Consider the following 22688-nt stretch of genomic DNA (forward strand, 5'->3'; position numbering starts at 1 on the left):
GAAACCACATCTGTTCATGTTTTACCCTTGGTGGCAGCACCTGCTCATGAATACACAACTTTGCTGACTGCTCTGAAACAGGCAGAAGAAATGAACAGATCTGTAGCTGGAGCAAATCAAAAAGCTGTAATCACTTTGGACATGGCTTTGTATGAAAGAGCCAAGAAGCTTGAAATGTTACAGCCAGATTGCAAGGAGAGATGGTAACTTCGCATAGGCGAACTTCATACTGTTTTGTGCATACTTCGAGCTATTGGGTCCACAATAGAAGGAAGCGGAATAGACGATGCATGGGTTGCAGCAGAAGTCTACAGTCCCCTTACATCTGGATATATACTCCGTTGTGGTTGTTATTGCCAGGGAAATTGGCATAGATACCTGTGGACAATAAAAATCAGTGTGTATATATATATATGATCTATTTGTGTTACAAATGTCCAGACCTTTAATTTGATATGCTACATGCTTTGCTTTATAACAATATTTGAAACTGGTAGTTGCAACCGAAACAGCGATAATGGTATTTTAGGGGGCCACATAAGCCTGGTGTTGGCTTACTGGTTAGGGTGGCGGCTTGGGATCCTAGGGTCCTGAGTTCAAGCCCCGTTGGCCGCTGAATTAAAATACACCAGGAGGTTGACTCAGCCTGTCATCCTTCTGAGGTCGGCAAAATGAGCACCAGTGTACTGGTAAGGGGGACACTGCATCAGCGGCATAGCCACGTCCCAACCAATGATGCAACCAGCAGCCACAGGCTGCACGCGATAGAGAGAGGGGGCCACATTAAAAGCCACCAAAATGGACCAAAAATGCAAAACAAAAATTGGAACCATGATTTTTCTGATTCTCAATGCATATGTCTGCAATAAAATCATAGTGCAAAAAATTATTATCCAGTGTCCACGGTATTAGAGTTTCATACATATGCTTCTACGCTACTCTACAGAATTGCGAGTTTGTTTGAGCTCTGGTTTTGGAGCTCTGATCTGTTAGCCACTGACGTTTTATAAAAGAAAATTATGTTATTCCCACACCACTGCATTTACATGCCTGCTTCATTGTTTATCTGTAAACATTTATCTCTGCTGGGGGAGGAATTGCAGCTGACACAAAGCTGTGACATCACCAGACTCAGTGGTGTAATGGATAGAACGTCCGATTTGAGTCTGGGAGGTCGGTGGTTCAATCCCTGTTTGAATCATACCAAAGACTTTTAAAATGGAATGTGCTACTTCCTCACTTGATGCTCAGCATTTTAAAAAGGGTAGAGCATGGACAAACAACCATAGTGCAGGCTTTCATGGGCCTAAGGGGTCCTTTTGGGTTGAAGTTTCTTGTAAGGAAACATAAAGTATATTATTATTTCACCATCTTATCATGCAATGAATCCTTCCATTGTACTACTTGGACTAACAGATATCTTTTCCCATGCACAATGAGTTACACAGTCATATTTTCCTTTCCCTTCTGTCCCCCCCCCCCCACCTCTCCCATCCTTTTACTCCTCCTGTTTGCTGTTTAGTTAATCGAGTCATCACGTTTTGCTGGAATTTTTTTTAAACAGTGGCCTAAGGCTCTTTGACTTGTCGATATGCCGTATTATATGCAGGACAACGGCATTAAGAAATATGTGTACGTTAGCCTGAACTACAAGGACATTACTCGACAATAGAGAAATCAGCAATGTATGAGATTCCAACCTGGGACCCCAGTTTCGAATGAGTCATATACTCGGGTGAGAACATCAAATGGGTCTTGACAAGTATTGCCTCGAGATTTGCTCACCTATCCTTGCTTTGTGAACCACGAATGGATTTTGTTTTCAAATATCGTTCGACGCTTCTATTCTTGTTTCGCAGATCTCATGTACAATGAAGCCTTTCTGACCACGTACCGCACCTTCATGTCGGCACATGAACTCATCACGAGGCTCAAATATCGATATCCTTATAGTGTGCTGCCTCTGTCTGTGCCATCTCTTGCTTTTTCCGTTCCATCAATCGGTTTGTTATTCAAGGTATCTCTGCTGATTTTCTTGACTTGTGACCCACATATGAGCAGATATCTGGTTTCACCGAGACAAAAGCCAGGAGAGCTACATTTGATACACTCTCCCTCCTTATCAGAGTTGTCGATGAGCTCTGGTGAGATTCCTAATCTCTATCCACTTTGATCTCGGGAATTGTGCATGGTGGCTTATCATTCCGATGGTGTGGTGGGACTTTCACCGCAAGGATGAGCCCTTGGCTTGGATAATGTGGCTTGATAAACTGGCGTACCATGTTTGTGAGTGGTCATTTCAGGGTTGAGCCATTGTGACTTTGAGTGGGCGGCAACACTGACCGGAACACTGGTCCGTCTGTTTACCGTTGTTACTCTTTACCGTATTCAATTCCTCGTCCGTCCATCTATTCTTTTTATGCTCGTCCATTTCCTCGTTCCTTTCTCAATGTCCATTTCATACCTCTTCCAATTCCTTCTGTTAATTAAACTTTCATGTGGTTGTTGCTGCTACGACAATGTCTTCTTGATTAGTGAAATACTAGGTGTGCCTACACGTCACTTCGATGATGGGTTTAATCAAAAGATAGCAAGTTGTACTTCACAAACATATTGCATGTCTATCTATGAGTCTGAATGACGATGTAAAATGAAGTGACATGCGGAAAAAGGTTTTTTATTAATGACACGTTGTTGCTGCTGTCGTTGTTACTGCTGTTGTTGGTTGTGTGTTCCTTCCATGTCGTTTTATATATTTATGCCTCTGCTGACTAAGTCACCAGAGGCATTATGTTTGCGGGTTGTCCGTCCATCCGTCCATGCTAATTTTTTTGTTTTCTCTGAAACCGCTTATGCGATTGATGCAAAATTTTCACCATAGGTGCGACCACTCATGTAAAATGTTTGAATGATAAGTATGACATCATAGGTCACGTGGTGTGGCGTTGGAAAAAGGAAAAACGTTGGACCTCTGTATCTCTGAAACCGCTCCATGGAAAAAAAATTGAAACTTGGCACACGTGAAGTACTCCCCATGGGATACAAGTGTGATTTTTAAAATGTCATCAGTGGCTTTGTTATGACATCATAATTGCAGATGTCGAAAGCTTTATTCGATCAGTATGAACATATTTGAAGGTCATCATGGGCTAAATTGTATGGGGGAAAAAATTGATGACATCATTGGTCACATGGTTTGGCAGCTGATTTTTTGAAGAATAAACCTTTAAAAATCTTCTCCAGAATGGCTTAACTGATCAAGGGGAAACTTCACCCACATGTTCCCCAAGCCTTGGGTATACCAGAGTGTCCACAAATGATCACAAAGGGTCACATGGTCTGGCAGCCATATTGGATTGAATAAAAACCTTTAAAAAATTATTTCTCTTGAACCGCTTCATCAATCGACGTGAAACGTCCAAATTACGATCTAGTAGTCATGGGAAATATACATATATATATATATATATATATATATATATATATATATATATATATATGTATATATATATTTGAAATTTCAACCTGATTGTACACATGGTCTGGCTGCCAGAATTATCTGGGTTCAGGGATTTAAATCAAACTTGGTACAAGTAAGTATCATGATGTAATAATGTGGGTGGAGGCATATCTGTTGACGTCACAATGTTGAAGAGTGCCATTTTAGTTTTCTATTGCTTCGAGAACTTTTGCTGTTTAAAATTTTGTGTGCTCCTCCCGTGTCCTTTTAAAGGGTTCCTGCCATCAGAGAATCGTAAATTTTACTATGCGAACCGCTCCATAAAGCTCATATTCCCACTTCTTCTGATTCAATTCATAAAAGATAGACATCTAAAAGATGTGTTTTTATGATTAACAGACACTAATTTTTGTTCCAACTAAATCGATTATTGGCTTTCCAACCAAGTAAATTGATTATTAGCTTTCTAAGAGGACCATTTTTATACGCCCAATATATATATATATATATATATATATATATATATATATATATATATATATATATATATATATATATATATATATATATATATATATATATATCGGGGCGTATTATGTGATACCGGTTGTCCGTCCGTCCGTCCGTCCGTCCGTTCGTCCGTTCCTGTCCGCACTCTAACTCCCAAAGTTTTCAACTTTCACGTTTCATATTTGGTACATAGGTACAGACTGTGGAGACGGTGTGTCGCAACATATGTTCGTCATCTAAAGTGGTTGCCATGGCAACCAGGATGCTGTTTTCCATGTAGTAGCACAATTCTGTATATACCTTCTTGTTCTTCATAAATTGACATGTTTTAATATATAATTGTGTGCGTGTGTGCATGTGTGCGTGCACGCGCATTCGCCAGCGCGCGCGTGTGTGTGTGTGTGTGTGTGTGTGTGTGTGTGTGTGTGTGTGTGTGTGTGTGTGTGTGTGTGTGTGTGTGTGTGTGTGTGTGTGTCACAGAGACTTTTTCGGGCGTATATTGTGCTCACTTGTGCTCTTGTTCTTATTCTACGACAGCAGGAACCGCTAAAGCTTGGTCGTGCTGCTTCTTCTTCTTCGCGTTTACACACACACACACACACACACACACACACACACACACACACACACACACACACACACACACACACACACACACACACACACACACACACACACACACACACACACACACACACACCACATCTCCTTTTAGTAATAGATGACTAATGTTTCTGTCTTACTTTCCATCTTATTGTCCTCAGTGTTCGGGAGTTGGAGATTGATACACTCACTCCGCTCATGGCCATGGTGTTGAGCTTGTTACAGCGTGGGGACCTCCGCATAGCTCAGCTCTTGAGAGAGAAGTTAATCATCAAAGCCACACATGTTCGAAACCCACCGCACACAGTGCCTCTTTCATCAAGAACTGTGGCTGCCAGGTAAGGAATCTCCAGGGTTTTGTTTCGAAATATAAATTATTGGCATGTTTGACTATTTGGTGATATTTTTGACTATAGGTTGAGAAACTTATTTACAGACACTTAAATTTATTTGTCTCCCACCAACCTTTCCCCACCCCTCACCACCCATTCTTCTTTTCTTTGTTTGTTTTCACAAAATCCAATCTTTTCTTTGTGATGATCTTGCATTGTTTATTTTATCAATAGATGTGATTTGCCTTTGTTCGATATTTGGCAGCATGTTGCTTTTTTCCTACAACGTTGGAATGATGGCGTGAATTATTTTTCTGTTGAATCAAACATCTCGCTCTTGCTGATTGGTATTTAAAGTTGAAACAGCCATTCAAGTTTATATGTTGATAAAGGCTCGTACATCCCTACATTGCACTTTGCTTTTTTTGATGGTGATCGATCTAATTTTAAATCATGGCCTCAACAGATCTATCACCAATTTCTTTATTATTATTATTATTATTATTATTATTATTATTATTATTATTATTAATGCACTAGCCACGCCTCCCCGTTAATTTGTTGACTGGTTTAATCAATAGACAGCAAGTTGTACTTCACAAACATATTGTCTATGAGTCTCAATCCATCCATCCATTGGGACCATACTCTGTGCAGAGCGTTGGTGCTCCTTAATCAGTCTCCTTGGCTATTGGGCACAATCCTGGACGGGTCACCACTCTGACACAGGATACCAGCATACTGGTACTCATTTTGCCGACCTCGGAAGGATGACAGGCAAAGTCAACCCCACCTGGTATTAATTCAACAGCCAAGAGGGATTTGAACTCAGGACCCTCAGATCCCAAGCCCACCACCCCAACCATTAAGCCAACACCAGGCATAGTCTCAATGAGGATGTAAAAATAAAGTAAAACACATGAAAATATTTTTTTTTAATAACACTTGTCAGTGTGTGTGTTGAAAAGTAATGCCAACTATTCTTTGTCTCCAAAACAGGTAAAGATATTTGAATTAAACAAATAAATATGAACCGCAATCTTTATTCCACCGTGGTGCATAATTATTTCTCAACACTAGAAACACCCGCTTCCTTCGGGAGCATTGGCAAGTCCTCTTCTCCCCGTCCCTCGCGGGTGATGGAGTGGGGGCGAGGGGTGGGTGGGGGGGGGTTGTGCCCATGACCTGACCATAGGTAGTACCAACACCGAAGCAATTTTTGGTGGAGATCTGGCCAGCCCTGTGTTTTTTGTATGATTTTCAGATATACATATATACACTGGACATACATACATAAAATTACCATATTTAATACAGTAGGATAATCACCACTGCAATCGACACATTTCTACCAATGTTCAAGTAGTTTAGTGATGCTCTCACGATAGAACTGTGCACATCCTGCTGACTTAACCAGCGCTTCACGGCAGCCTTGACATCGTCGTCGTTCTAAAAATGTTCTCCATGAAGTTGTTCCCTAAGTTTGGGGAAGAGATTAACATCTGACAGTGCCAAGTCTGGGCTGGTGATCCTATGTGGTGGTACTCCTTTGACCGTCTTACTCTCAGGATCGTAATGGTGTACACAATTCTTGTCTCCAGTCATCTCATCTCCAGTCAGTCATCCCAACTCACATCTGCAGTCATCTCGTCTCCATCATCCTAACTCTCATCTCCAGCATTTCATGATTCACAGCACTGACAAAGTCATGCTGCTCTCTGCCATCTTGACAAACGTAGCACTTAGACACCTTGTGTCAGAATCACAAAACCTTGCACCCAGTGGTGGGAAGAACTAATGTGTGGACTGCTCTTTGTTTCATTCGAATATCTTTACCTATTTTGGAGAAAAAGAATAGGAGGCCTCACTTTTCAGCATGCCCTCGTTGTTGCTGTCATCATTTCCCCACGCATGCGAAGCGAAAAGTGAGGTTAAGCAATTGGTTAAGTCCGTCTGTCTGTCGGTCTGTCTTATCAGTTCATGATCATCAGTTTGTGATCGAGGAACAACGTATTTAAATTGAATGTTACATTTTGAACATGAATGAGAACATGAATAAATCGACAAGTCTCTTGTTTTGACGTACCTTGGCTAAGAATTCATCCCGACCACACATGCGCCTACAGGAGTGAGGAAGTATTTTACTTTGTCTCCCTGCCTGGCAGTCAAACATAATGGAAAATCATTCCAAACAGAAAACCGAGCTGTTTCTAAAGACGTCATAATGGACACCTACAACAGACCCGAATAACTAATGTGTCGTATTCGATACTATAGGGCAGTGTTTCTCAACCGGGGTTCCCCAGAACCCTAGGGTTCCGCAAGAGGTCGCTCGGGGTTCCGCGAGAAACAGTAATAAATAGGCTAATGTATTTTTGAGTAGTTTTTGTTTGATTTCATATTCGTAATTTTACTATACACGTACGGCATATTGTTGGAAACTCTTTGGTTATTATAATAGAGGATTCAACCTCTTATTAGGTCATCTCTTCGAGCATGACCTAATAATATGGGTGTTGAGAGGAGAGGTGACGGTCCGTCCGTCCATCCGTTCACAATGAAGTTGAAGTGGGAGATCTGCTCATTAGTGATCCTGATAGAGGTCGATGAGACGTACACAATGGTATGACTTTCAAGGTCACCGAAAGTCAAGGTCAAGGTCACGAGGCCTTTGAAGTTGTGAAAATGACGATTTTCAAATTCTATCTCCTCCGCCATTTCTCAAGTGATCTTGAATTTGATTGTAGCATATGAATCTATGGGACAATTTCTAAATTTGGTCAGGCCGGATTTTCGATATTCGCTTTTGTTTTCGTGTCACGTGACTTCAAAGTTGGCAAAAAATGCGAAAATGACGATTTTCAAAATCTATCTCCTCCTACATTTCTCAAGCGATCTTGAATTTGATTGTGGCATATGATCAATATGCCATGGGATCAATATGCCATGGGACAGTATGGAACAATATCTAAATTTGGTCGGGACGGATTTTCGAATTTCGCTTTCGTTTTCACGTCACGTGACTTCAAAGTTTGCAAAAACTGCCCTACCTTCAGGAGGCTATATATTCTCTATTGGGCATGGTAAAAGTCAGTGAATGGTGTCATTGAATAGCAGCTGACCTTGTCTTTCATGTCCATTCGAAAGAATATCGATATCTTCGAATACGTACACGTCACGTGACTTTGAATTTTGCGAAAACTGCTTCATGTAGTTGCAAAATGACGATTTTCAAAATCTATCTCCTCCTACATTTCTTAAGTTATCTTGAATTTGATTGTGGCATATGAATCTATGGGAAAATATCTAGATTTGGTCAGGCCGGATTTTCGATATTCGCTTTCATTTTCGCGTCACGTGACTTCAAAGTTGGCCAAAAATCCCTCCTGACCCGACAACACTACACCCTAGTAACAGGAACTCATGGTTGTTTCTCGCAGAGATGACCGTCACTCCCGCATGGGTGTATTTTATTATTTACGATTATAACAACCATAGGGAATGTATTTAACGATGTCGATATGGCGCCAGTGCGAAACCGCCCTCACTGGTTAGTGGACGTCCTGTACGCGGCGGATTCGTGTATAATTGAGTGACCGACTCAAGTACGGGACGCATGCACGGTGTCTTTTCAAAATTGTCAATAAACGATAAGTTATTGTAATAGTTATATACTTTCGTTATGTTTATATTGTTGTGGTTGACGAAATTCGCAAACCACCATTCAGGTCCCTTAGGTGAGATATCTCTGTAAGTATATGTGTAGTTAGGCCCAAACCCGTTGTTTAGAGGGAATAAATGTCATTCATTCAGGCTGCGACCCTTCAGGATAGCCGTTTTTCTTTTACTATCTTTATTTTGGACCAGCTGCCATTACTACCACCACAACCACCACCAACCATGTCTCAACAGCCATCACACAACAACCACCAACCGCAACGCCGCTTCACAACAACAGCCACGACCCTTGCCGTCACATCTCGCTCTCGCAACCATCGCATCACCGCCATTCCCGCGCCGCTTGTGGGCGCCGATCCTGGACTCGTGCAGGGCGCGCACCGAGCAGCGGGTGCAAAAACACCAGCCTTTCCGAAGAAATCGGATCAAAAACGATTCACGCCCACTTCTGTTCCGTCCTATCGGCGAGCGTGGGGCGATTTGGCCCCGCCTCCAGGTGCGTCGGAGTATAATCGCTATATGCAGATTCGCGGATCAAAAATCATTCACGCCCACTTTTTTTCTGTCCAATGGGGAGCCAGCCAGAGGTGGAGGGTCGAAGGTGAAGGAGCGAAGCCCCGGGGGCTATAAAGGGCCGCGTTCGCTCGCCAAGGAGTAGTAGGAGTCAGTCAAGGAGAGTTGAGAAGAGAAGAGTCGGAGAAAGCAGTTGGACGGAGCTGTGGAGCTGTGGAGCTGTGGAGAGTGGGAGAGTTGGAGAGGAGGTGGCGGCGGCGAAGGCAGTCGAGAGGGCGCTCGTGTCAGAGTCGGGGAGCTGCGGAGAGGGGAGGCCGGTAACGCGACCGAGGTCGCGGTGGAGATGCTCGTCGCGGGACCCGAGCCAGCGAGATATCCTCATTCCCCCGAGCATCAACAACCCCCTCCTGTTTCCCCCCCGCGCTGAGATAGTGTGAAAAGGGGGCCCCGTTCCCACCCCATTCCAGACACTGTCAGCGAGGCCCGCGGAGTCGGGGCGCCACCGCCATTTTGCGGCTCATCACCAGAGGGGTAGGCTCGACGCGGTCTCGGCCCCAGGCCCGTCTGCCCCCTCATAGTGGAGGGTGGTCCCTTTTTCTTTTGCTTTGAGTATATGTGTTGTCGGCGCCGTCTGTGAAGTAAAACTGTATAAGTGTTGCCGTGTGCTCGGTAGTCGGTAGTAGAGCTGCATTGTTGCATTTGCTTTTTGTGCAGAATTGTGTGTTTCTTCTATTTTTACATTTGCTTTTGGTGTATAATTGTATATGTGTGCTTTCCGTTTGCCGCGGAATAAATGTGCTTTATGTTGAACTGTTTTTCCCGTTTCGCTTCGTCTTTTCCTTTATTGAATCTCCATCTTACTTCACGTAAAGGGTTGGTCGTGGGCTAAAACGCCCGATAATTAATCGAACCGTCGGGGTTGACGATAACACCGCTCGGTTATCCCGATAGTACGGAACGGGTCGCTTAAAGTGGCCCGTGTCCGAAGTCGACCTGCGGCGAGGTGCGATCGCCCGGTCTACCCTCCGTGTGGGTACTTAGGTAGGTCGAATTTGGCGAGCAACCCTATCCCACGCGGGGGGCCGATTGGCACGATCGTGGTGAGGCCGAAAGGCCCACCCGTGACTAGTTCCCCGCGTTAGTCCGAGAGGGTCACGACGGGATTGTCCGTCCGGTGGGCGACGTGCCGCGATTCGAGTTACGTGGCCGTTCGCACGCCGGCGGGCGCGAATCCACAACAATATGCAGCAATGCCAACCCTCCCGATTTCATCGGGAGGCTTCCGAAAATTCACCCAAACTCCCGCCCTTACGATCACTATCCTTATCCTCCCGAAATTTTGATATTTTTGCACTGTTCACTAATCAGAATGTACTAGTATGAGAATTGAATGAAAAGCATCGTCTGCTACGTATAGCATGTGGTAACTCCATAACGTTCGCTGCTACCAAATTGTACGTAAAAAATTGCAAATTCAAATGAGGAGCAGCGAAACATTGGGTCTGGATCTCGCTTATGCGATCATGCACTGAGATTTAGTGCATGCGGTATGTGTGCAATACAGTGCATGCGGTATGTATGCACAGTGTATATGCATGCGATACGCTCACTGCATGCAGCTGGGCCCCGTACCAGCCCGGCGGTCGCAACCACCGTGCGGTGTTTAACAGCCGCTAGAGTTCTACGAGTCGCGCTGCAGCTGTGGAACATCGACTTCGAAGTTACCGATGCTTCAAGCCCTCGATGTTGATTACGAAATGGCAGAAAAGAAGCTTACGAAGACCAAGAAATGGTCTCAGAAGTACAAGACCGAATACGGTCTCCAATACCCGTGTATTCGAAAGTCTGAAAGAGGAATTCATCATGCGTATTGTACAGTATGCAGCGTTGATATTTCAGTTGAGCACGGAGGTCGCGATGATATTCGGAAGCACGTTGGAAGCAAACGGCACACAGACATTGCAAAGGAGAGATCTTCGAGCACGAGTACCGGTACACTTCTGAATTATTTCACCAAACAAGGGACAAGCGAGGAAGAGGATGTTACCCGAGCGGAACTTCTCTTTAGTGGATTTATTGTGGAACATAACTTGCCCATATCAGTCTCAGATCATGCTGGACCTCTATTTCAAAAGATGTTTCCAGATTCAAAAGTTGCTTCAAAGTATGGATGTGCAAGAACAAAAACTTCAGCAATAATTGGTGAGTTGTCAAATGTTACTGCTTCATCTATTGCCGATATTGCTAGACTATCTCCATTTAGCCTAGCTACAGACGGTAGCAATGACAGTGGTGAGGCCCAGCTATATCCTGTCCTGATTTCGTACTATGACAACAGTGCTGGGATTGTGAAGCAAGGTTTGCTAAGTTTGCCTGCGTGCAAACAAGATTCCACTGGAGAAAACATTTTCAAACTGCTTGATCATGAGTTCAGTGACAGGAAAATTCCGTGGGGAAATTGTGTTTCCTTTTGTGCTGATAATGCCTCTGTCATGGTGGGCAAGCACAAAGGAGTCGCTGCTTACATCCACAAACAAAATCCAGAGTGCTACATCATGGGATGCCCTTGCCATATGATGCACAATACGGCCAAGAAGGCGGCTCAGGCCTTACCCATTGAATTAGATGACTTTCTCATCGATATTTACTACTACTTGGACAAAAGTAGTAAACGCGTCAAAGGAGTGAAAGCACTGCAAGAACTCTGTGATGCCCCGACACACAAGATTCTGAAGCATGTCGCAACAAGGTGGCTGTCCCTTGGTCAGTGCCTAGACAGGCTGATTGAACAGTGGGAGCCACTTCGCCTCTTCTTCAAAGAAGAAGTACGAAGAAAAATGCAACCAACTGTAGCCAAGACTCTAACAACGAGCAAGAAGGATGGCACTGTATCTACTGCCAGTACTGGCACTGCAGGATCAAGCACTAGTGGAGCAGCATTCACCACTACCACTGCAGTATCTGCTGCGAAGAAGACAGCAGGGACAGCACCAAAACCAATGCTGAGAGCAGGTAGCATCACCGGCCCTTCATCACGTTCATCTACAAAGCAGATCCCTTCAGAGTCGAGAAAGACTGTGATAGTCCCATCTACAGGCAAAGAAGGACCCAAGTTAAGTTCTGCTTCTGCCAAATCACTTGATAGAAGCTCAGCAAAACCTTCGAATCAGAGGTCTTCTTCCTTGGCTGCACCTACCTCAAGCTCTCTCCTCAAACGTAAAATTGGATCTGGTACTACGAGTCTGACCTCTTCTGCTGGCAGTAAACACAAGTGTGATCGCCCTGCGGCTAAGTGTACTACGAGTTCTACAACTAAAAGCGCATCTTCCTCAAACACTGTGCAAGCATCTAGAGAAAAACGTGTCAACAGGATGTTCTTGTCTCCACAAACAAAACTCTATTGTTTCTTCCTTCGATATGCTAACAAGCTTTTTGAGAAGGGGAATCTTCTGCTCCAAAGAGACGAACCCTGTATTCATCTCCTGCACGGAGAATTGAATGGTCTTCTGAAAGATATCTTCTTACGGTTTTTGAAACCATCGGTGTCATCGGTTGCTCTGGTAAATGTACCCTTCTCTGACAGAAATCATCAGAAGAATTATGAGGACCTCATGATTGGGAACGATGCCAAACTGTATATAAGGGAACAAAGGAGTCTCAAGAAATCCACCTTCACTCTGAGTGAGTCAGACATCCAAGGTTTCTTCAGTGCAGTTCGCTCATATTATGTGAAAGCCTGCAATTACATCTTCAAAACCTGGCCGCTAGATGATGAATTAGCCAAGCATGCTCAGGTGCTGGATGTTAAGCTACACCAAGAAGTGGGGTTTGACTGTGTGGAGTTTTTCATCAAGAAATTCCCCTGTCTGTTCAGTGGCGGTGATAGTGACATAGACAGTCTTGAGAGTGAATTCGCTCACTACCAGGCAGACGCCTCCATAGCTACAATTGCTACTGAGACAGTGAGAGTGGATGAGCAGTGGCATCGGATTTCACAGCTCACAGATCCCTGCACTGGTGCCAAGAAGTATCCTAATTTGAGCAAAGTGATGAAGGGAATCTTGGTCATTCCTCATTCGAACGCATCATGTGAGCGGGCACTCAGTCTTGTACGGAAGAATCATACGGAATTTCGTCCCAATTTGAGTGTCAAAACCCTGGAAGCTCTCTTAATTGAAAAACTAGCTCATAGCACCCCTTGCTACCAGAGAGAATACAGCAAAGACATAATCAGAAGGGCTAAAAGAGCCACACAGCTGTCACTCAGCAAAGCTGCCATGGAAAAAGCAAGCAGCAGTAGTACCAGCCAGTAAGGTAAGAAAAATATTGCTTCTTTTGTGCTTTTTGTTAATCTTTGATTGCCCCCTAACTTACTAATATTAACATACATGTAACATTAAAAAGTGCACAATTTTCCCCTTTTTTTGTTCAAAAAGTGGGAATTCTTAACATGTTAAATGCTCCAAAATAGGGCTCAGAGGGCACTAGAGAGCGTCTTGAACCCCAGAGCTTCCAGGGCCCTAAGGCGGGCCCTGTACCCCGCCGCAAGGGTCGAGCGCTCCGCGCTCGAGATGTGCGCTTCGCGCACATTATTTGGTGTCGGTTGCAAATCCTCCCTAATTCTGATTTCCAAAAGTTGGCATCTCTGCAATATGTTATACGTATGTGATATTGGTTGTTTATGTATATTTTTTGTGTGTGTTTACAGATTTCTTTTTGTGAATTAAAACCTCGGTGTGAGGTCTCATAAACGAGCAGTATGTTTTTTTTTCATTGCCAATAAATTTGTCAAAAAGGGGGTCATTTTTTCCTTAAACCAGGTATCCGAAAAAAAAAAAAATTATATTTACCACGTCCACGTAAACTACGATAAAAAATATAAAAGATAAAAAATATAAAATATTAATAATGGTATATAATAATTTTTATGCAGGGGTTCCCTGAGACATGAAAACTATTTCAAGGGTTCCACAAGGGTAAAAAGGTTGAGAAACGCTGCTATAGGGTGATGAAGTTGCCGCTGGAGAAAATAGTGATAAAACCCGTAATTTAAATGGATTTTACAGGATGGCCTGAAAGTCACTTTACCCCTTCCCAGTGAAGCATTGTTACAGCGCGGCGACATCACGCTGTTATATAATTGGTTCTTGAACTCTTTTAATATACAGGTTTTATTGTACAGTACTTACAATAATTAATTTGTCATTGTATCTGTATGTGCTCCATAATTCTTCTGAGTCAGTGTTTTCGCATACCATAGTGGGCGAGGGCAGAGGGGAAGGGACGGAGTGAAGTGCGAGAAATTTATCGGGGGTAAAGTAACTTTCGGGTAACCCTGTATATATTTGAACGCTGCACAACACAAATCACCTTCATCATACTTCCAAGAACTTCCAGTTTAGCAGGGGTGTGTTCAGTTACAAAGTTTCTTGTAGAGCACTCACCAAGTGGCTAAAGCACTCGAGCAAGCATTCCAGTTGAAATGGTTGATAAGGAATGGCAGGTTTGGTAAGTGCGAGCTCGCTGCTTGGTAACTGAACACACCTCAGCATTTGGACAGAATTAATTTATTTACATGACTTTTACTATCTTTATTTTATTTTCTTCTAATTATATACCTGAAGACTGTAGTACACAAATCGTCTGTCAAAATTCTTCCAAGAACCTTCAGTTTTGTAGTACTTCAACTTAAATAAAGCTTCAATAGGGTGGTGCAGCGCCGTATATGAAGAGAGTCTGCCCAACTTGCTCGCAGGCGGCATCTTGCCCACCATGTGAGCGTGCACTAGTAGTGCGAGATAGGTGCCGATCAACACAGGCACAGTAAAAAAACACTCGTTGTTCAAAAAGTATGCCATTAACAACCTTGTAATTTACTGAGGTCATAGATGGACACATTCCTTATTTATAATGTGAGATAAACACATATAATGTAATCATTTGGCTATTATTAAAGGCTATAATGTTGATCATTTGGGTGTTGGTACAATTTGAACCTATTTGGTTTACAAATTTTCACAATTCCCGGCGGTAGGTAGCACAAACGGCTATTGTTCCTTCGTTCCTATCGTTTTTATTGAACTTAGCTCTCCGACAGGATTACTAGGGGCACAAATCTGTCTTCGAAAGGGTGATGTACAGTCTGTAATTCGATAATAGACCACTTGAGAAATTGTTCGGGAGATTTGATAATGGACCACTTGAGAGATTCGCACAGCGATATAACTAAACCAGTAATCTGTTATAGTTCTTCGCCGAATTCGGTGTTCCAGACGAATCAATCAACAATGATGTACGCCACTATAATGATTATTATATTTAACGAGAAGGGATGGAGTTTCAGCAGGAAATTTCAAGTGCAATGGAAGAATGAAAGAAAGAGAAAATGAATGATCAGAACATTTGAACCAAATCCATTGCATTTAACTCGCATAAGTCGGAGCCATGTCAGTATCCGACGAGTTTTACTCTAGTTTGTTTTGTAACAATATCAACTCGAAAAACTACATTCAAATTGATCATGAAACACGAAAGAACGATGCAAGCCTTTTTTTCAAAAGTATCGAAAAAAAACGTCCGTATAATAATTATTTCAATTTTGAGACTAACAATCAAATTGCCATACTTTAGCTGCCGATTTCTCCTTTCGTGCCATCTCGTTCGCTCTTGCGATTGCGTTCCTGTCCTCGAGCAAAAATACAGTCTGACAGTGAAGAATTTTGCGAGCAGTTTATTTTTGATATTATGGCAAATGGGGATATTGATTTGTGAAACTAGATCATCTGAAACCTTGTCACAAGGGAACCTGTGCATTATTTGGCCTTGACCTGGTCGAACAGGGCAACCCCATGCCGCCCAGAATACCACAATTCCACCAAAATCGAGTGAAATATTGTATAAAATGCCACTTCTGTACGAATGTGAACCCAGAAGTAACTTGATTGGGAGGCCAAATGGCTCCATGGAGACCAAGTGGTGCGGATTGACCAATCACACAGCCAGATCGCTCTGTATGAGCAGAACAATAGATTGCCAGACTCTTTTTATACGGCAATGGGGTGGTGTATAAATAAGGGTGCTGTTCAGAACTGCTTCTGGACTACTTCAATAGCACTAAACTTTCGGATTTTTTTTAACGTTCGTTAAAATCATTATTTTATTTAAATTGAAATAACACTGCATGGGGTATCATGTTCTATGAACTTTATAGTTGTGGCTGTGATTGTTTGTGTGCTTCTTCCGTGTACATGTATATATATATATATATATATATATATATATATATATATATATATATATATATATATATATATATATATATATATATATATATATATATATATATATATATATATATATATATATATATATATATATATATATATATATATATACATGTACATGTATATATATATATATATATATATATATATATATATATATATATATACATTCCGTGTATATATATATACATTTTATTGCTTTGAGAAATATTACTGCATATAATTTTGTGTGCTCCTCCGGTGTCCTTCTAAACTCTAAAGGGTTCCTGCTGTTGTCGAATAATAAATGTTACCGCTAGAACCACTACGTTAAGCTTCCATTCCCACTTCTTCTTCCTCAAACGTGGAAAGAGGGGTTTTTAAATCAATCACCTTTATGATTAAATGGACACTAATTTTTGTTCAAAGTCAATCAATTATTAGCTTTCTAATGGTGTCTTTTTATTATTCTTTCACAGCAAGAACCCTTTAAAATGAAGCATCACACACACACACACACACACACACACACACACACACACACACACACACACACACACACACACACACACACACACACACACTCGTACGGATGGACGCTTTTCCTTTTAGTAATTGATGACTGATCAAGCACTGCCAGATGACGCATGCTTCTCTGGAAACTCTTCACTCTTCCTTTGTTACCCGGTTCACAAATGGTCTCCTGTTCACATTGTTGACCCATCTCCATCTTTTCTTGTTTCCCATGTCTTTACCATTTTCCTGACCTTTCACCTCTGTCCCTTTTTCCTGATGTTTCACTTGTAACTTCCACTATCTTAATTTACCTTTTTCGCTCTCTGGTCTCTTGAGTGTTTGTCTGCCTGTCCTATGATTTTCTGTGTCTATGCTCCTTGTCATACTTGCATTTCTGTCTTTCTTCTGACTGCTTGTCTGTGTTCCTCGTATACCTTTTCCCCTCTACTCCACTCCTCGTGCATTGACCTCTCTCTGTCTCTTCCATGATCCTTGCCCATCTTAACTTTCAATGACAATTTTCATTTGTTCACATGTTCATTCGATGATCAGTCTACCATAGTTTGTAAAGATTCATTTTTCCAAAGCATATGTTCCAGTGGGTGTATATACAGTACGTACTGCGGTACATATACACTTTGTGGTTATTTATACATAAGGAAGCTCAGCTGACACAGCAGTGTGTATATTTGCCATGTAGTGAAAATGCTACTGATAAGACTTCCATGTACCATATTGATTTGTTCTCTGCTTGCTAATACCATCATCCTTCATGTAATATATGGTATATGCAATTTCCTCATTGAACCCTAGTCACTGTATGAGTTAACAAACTCTCAGGTATTTGTGTTTAACTCCACTGTGTGTTTCAACCCATCAGGCCTGGCACGCTGCATGATTTTCATAGCCAAGAAATAGCTGAGCAACTGACTCTTTTGGACTCTCAGCTCTTTTACAAGATAGAGGTGTGTAACAGCATCTCACTTTGTGAACCGGAGAGGCTTAGTCATTTGAACCTCGAATGTTTCAAAATTATTCTTCTGTTCTCAGATTCTCAGAGAACACTGCCTATGTTATATTCTCATGTATATATATATATATATATATATATATATATATATATATATATATATATATATATATATATATATATATATATATATATATATATATATATATATATATATATACACACCAATATCCTCAATGCCGGCAAGCCTGGCATTTCATGCAAGCAGATTAGTAGGGACTGCAAGCAGTCATTTCTCTTCAGGACTGGTCTCCCATATCTGCTGCCCCTGATGTCAACTCAGCCTGGAAATTCTTCCACAGACACCTGCTCTCTCTCATACACAGATTCATCCCATCTCGTCTTCATTTATCCTACCCTTATTCCCACCCATGGTACACTGAATATTGTGGTGACGCAGTTGCTCTGAAACAACTTGCCTTCTCTTCTTGGAAGGCTAATCCGACCGAAGGCAATCTCAGTGCATTCCAAAAAGTTCACACAAGTGTGTGTCCACTCTCAGAAGAGCAAGAAAACAACATCTGTCCAACCTCAAGAATGAACTTTCAAACTTGCTTCCCTCCTTTAAAACTTGGTGGTACCTTGTTAAGTGTGTCTCTGGTGCATGCCTCTCTTACTTCCATCCCTCTCTTACTTCAAATGGCACCACAGCCGACACCGCTCGTGAGAAGGCTGAATGTCTCAAGTCTGTTTGCTTCGAAATCTTGTGTCCCCAACCACTCACTCTCAGTACCCATCCTTCACTGTCATTCCCAACTACTCCTGGACTCTGTGTTCTTTGCACCTTAGAAGGTGGAGAAGGTTATTTCAACCCATGACTCTGACTCTGCTGCTGAATTGGACGGCATCAGTTCACATGTCCTAGAAACCTACTCTGCTGCTCTTGCACATCCTCTCTCTGCTCTTTATACCCTGTCATTTGTGCTCGCTCGGTCATCTTCCATCTGCTTGGAAATTCCTCAACATCACTGCATGCCATTAAAATGGTACAAAAACTGATCCCCTTAACTACAGACCTCTTGGATTACTTCCAATCATCAGCAAGGTCATGGAATCCATCATTGCAGTTGATTTGAAATCTTTCCTCTTCTCCAACAACCTCATCTCAGATCACCAATTTGGTTTCAGACCAGGTCACTCCACCTTGGACATGCTGTTTCGACTCACCCAACAATGGTTGGAGGCCCTTAATATCAGACATGAGATCAGGGCTGTCTCTCTGGACATATCTCGTGCTTTTGATGCAGCCTGGCATCCTGTATTACTCTCCAAACTCTCTGCCTATGGTATCTAACGACAACTCTACACGTGGCCTCTACTCTCATAGCCAACGTGTGGCACTCAATGGACATGAGGTTAATTCCATCATCTCCTCTCCCTGTCAAGGCTGGAGTGTCCCAAAGTAGTGTTATGAGCCCAGTCCAATTCCTGATCTTCATCAATGATCTCTCTGACCCTCTGAAAAATCCACTTTATAGATTTGCTGATGACTCCACCCTTTGCTGTGACATCCCTCATCCTTCAGACAGGAAGGCTGCAGCCTCTTCCCTCTCTTCAGGCCTTGACAAAATCACAATCTGGTCAAACACTTGGAATATATCTTTCAATTCTGACATATTTCTCACTCTCACTATCTCTCTCTCTCTGAAAGGACAATCTGGCACCCCCACCCTCCCCCCATCTACTTTCTTAACAATCCTCTTGAGGAGGTTCAGTCATTCAAACTCCTGGGTCTCTCTATCAGCCATGAGAAACTTCAACTTTCTTGGGCTTCAACATTGGCCTCTAAAGCCAGCCGCTGACTGGGCATCCTCCATCGCACAAAGTCCTCCTTTGGCACACCTGAACTCCTATCCACCTATAAGACCTTCATCCTCAGCTTGATGGAGCACTGCTCACCCCTCTGGTCTGGTTCCTCTGCCTCACATCTTGCTCAGCTTGATGCCATGGAAACCAAGGCCTTCAAGATCATTGGAATCTCCCACGATGAAGCTGAGTCTATTGGTTTATCACTTTGCCATCGCAGACAGATCGGTGGTCTCTCTGTCTTCTGCCGCCTCCTTTCTGGTCTTACACCCTCTATTATTTATGCGCCCCCCCACCCCCCCGCCCCAGTTTTCTGTAGGGCTAACATGGTCCACCATCAACCTCCTTCTGGTAAAATTACTTAAATCCAGGAATACTGCTCACCTCCACTCACATGTTCCTCTGTTTTTCCCACCTGTGGAATCATTTTGCACATTCTCTTCTATCTCATTCTTCCCTCCAAGTCTTCAAGACAGCTGTTCGCCACCCCCAATCGAAAACCCTGATCTTTTCTACCCTCATTAACCCCAACCAAATCTCTCCTAATTTTCCAGTTTTCCCTCCTTGGAGTTTCCTTCTCCATGCATGTATGTTTCGTGGCCTGTTTTTGTCTGTTACGTCCTGATCCGTTCACTGTACTAGCTCTGCCACGAACATCGACTTTGTATTGTATGCAATATATATATATATATATATATATATATATATATATATATATATATATATATATATATATATATATATATATATATATATATATATATATATATATATATATATATATATATATATATATATGTATATATATATATATATATATATATGTTATATATATATGTTATATATATATATATATATATATATATATATATATATATATATATATATATATATATATATATATATATATATATATATATATATATATATATATATATATATATATATATATATATATATATATATATATATATATATATATATATATATATATATATATATATATATATATATATATATATATATATATATATATATATATATATATATATATATATATATATATATATATATGTTATATATATATATATATATATATATATATATATATATATATATATATATATATATATATATATATATATATATATATATATATATATATATATATATATATATATATATATGTTTTATATATATATATATATATATGTATATATATATATATATATATATATATATATATATATATATATATATATATATATATATATATATATATATACATACATATATACATATATACATTATGGAAATGGTGAAGGTTTTTGACTTGTGTAGATGGAGGATATCAAAGTGTTCTTATCGTAAGCAACTGCCATCCATTCACAGACTGGTAAGGACATCATTCAGTCTTTTTGTTGTAGTTGTTGTTGTTTACAAAACTGCTGTTCATAATCCCATTCATGAATTTTGTGTGACTGTGATGCAGATTGCAGAGGTGCTGCTCTGGCCTAAGGAGCAGAAAGAAGAACACAGTCCGAACCTCACAGCGTTTACTGAACACTTTAACTACATGTCATACTGGTATTCTGTTCTGTACAGTTTTATGTTTTATACGTAGTCTGTACCTTGTGTTTTATAAGTAGCCCCCTCTGGACGGGGTAGGTTTTTCTGCTGGGAAATGTACATATGTTTTGAAGTGGTCCTGTGAAATATCTCCATTCTATGCAGTATTTTAAAGGTTATTGACCAAAATATATTGAGATTGTTCAGAAATCTAAACTATCTCAGGAAAAAGGTTCCACTTCCAGAAGTATACCACATTTTTAGGGGCTGGCAGGATGGCCGAGAGGTACACACATTCACCTCTGAGCTGTGTAGCCTGGGTTTGAATCCCAACCCATTTATAAACTGTCAGTGTGGTGTTTCACAGGCAGAGTGATTCATCAATGTGTGTGCTGTCCCTCAGATGGATGTTCAAAGGACTTCCTGTCTGCCTGCATTAGTTGGTGGACGTTAAAGATCCCACAGTGTCCTTTGTGAAGAGGAGGCGAGCAATTGCCAGCACCATGAGCAAATCACAAATTCTTGCCCTGACTTCCTGAGCTGGAGTGGTAACCCAATCAGGAATGTAGCCGAGTAACTGCTTTGGCAGCAAATGGGAGAGGGAACGAGGCCCTTTATTTATCATGTATTCTTAGGTGGGAGAGCGGGGTAGGTTCTGCGCTTAATTTTGATCGAGTTTTGGTGGGGGACATAGTTGTAAGGGGGTATTTTGGGAGTACAGATGGGGTGCAGGGAGTTCGCAAATCTGTTGCCATTATTGTGACATAATAGATTGTCCGAAGAGGGAGAATGTAGGGGGACACAATGGAAGGGGAGAAAAAGGAAAGGAGGTTTGGAGGATGTGGAGTCAATAGGGAAGGCTGGGGTGGAGGGACGGCGAAACATTCTGCCATTTCTGCAGACGTAATATATAGGTGACACCCTGGTGCTCACCATTCCCTTTTGATTTTTTTTTTTCCTCAAACTCTGCTCCCTCATTCTTGTGCAGGGTGCGCTCTGTCATTATCCAGCAGGAGAAGGCCCAGGAAAGAGAGAAACTACTGCTAAAGTTCATGAAAATCATGAAGGTTTGTTGTTTTATCAAAAATATCATAATCTGACAAATATGATTCCTAATCGGAGAACGTGAAGGTTTGACCATTTCATATTTAGCAATCATTTGAGTTGTTTTGCTGATATAATGGAACCTTACCATTACATATCTGAACTTCATCACTGCATGTTATTCATTGTGATTGAACTGTGACTCTAGGATCGAGTCCCATGTATTGTGTTAATTTGTTGTCCAACAATGCCCCTGTCCAAGATGTAAAATAGAGGAAACCCTCATCCAACACAGCGGTTAGGTTCCTGGAAAATGGTGTGTTCGGCCAAACCATGTTGTGGAAGCCTAAGATCTTAAGGGATAA

At 41.5% G+C, this 22688-nt stretch overlaps 1 protein-coding gene across 3 annotated transcripts in view; it reads left to right on the top strand.

Moving 5' to 3' along the window:
* RAPGEF1 (Rap guanine nucleotide exchange factor 1) overlaps positions 1–22688 on the top strand; it is a 185754-nt gene that overhangs the window by 143796 nt on the left and 19270 nt on the right. For all 3 annotated transcript variants that reach the window (XM_085900070.1, XM_085900066.1, XM_085900074.1), the window contains 6 exons: positions 1860–1941; positions 2052–2144; positions 4735–4911; positions 17755–17839; positions 21203–21297; positions 22268–22346. In XM_085900070.1, the coding sequence (XP_085756196.1) occupies positions 1860–1941; positions 2052–2144; positions 4735–4911; positions 17755–17839; positions 21203–21297; positions 22268–22346 (611 nt within the window). The remainder of the gene's footprint in view (positions 1–1859; positions 1942–2051; positions 2145–4734; positions 4912–17754; positions 17840–21202; positions 21298–22267; positions 22347–22688) is intronic.

The sequence above is a fragment of the Eptatretus burgeri genome, chromosome 1, assembly GCF_056783735.1.
Source record: "Eptatretus burgeri isolate ZD-2024b chromosome 1, Ebu_testis_v1, whole genome shotgun sequence".
Classification (NCBI taxonomy): domain Eukaryota; kingdom Metazoa; phylum Chordata; class Myxini; order Myxiniformes; family Myxinidae; genus Eptatretus; species Eptatretus burgeri.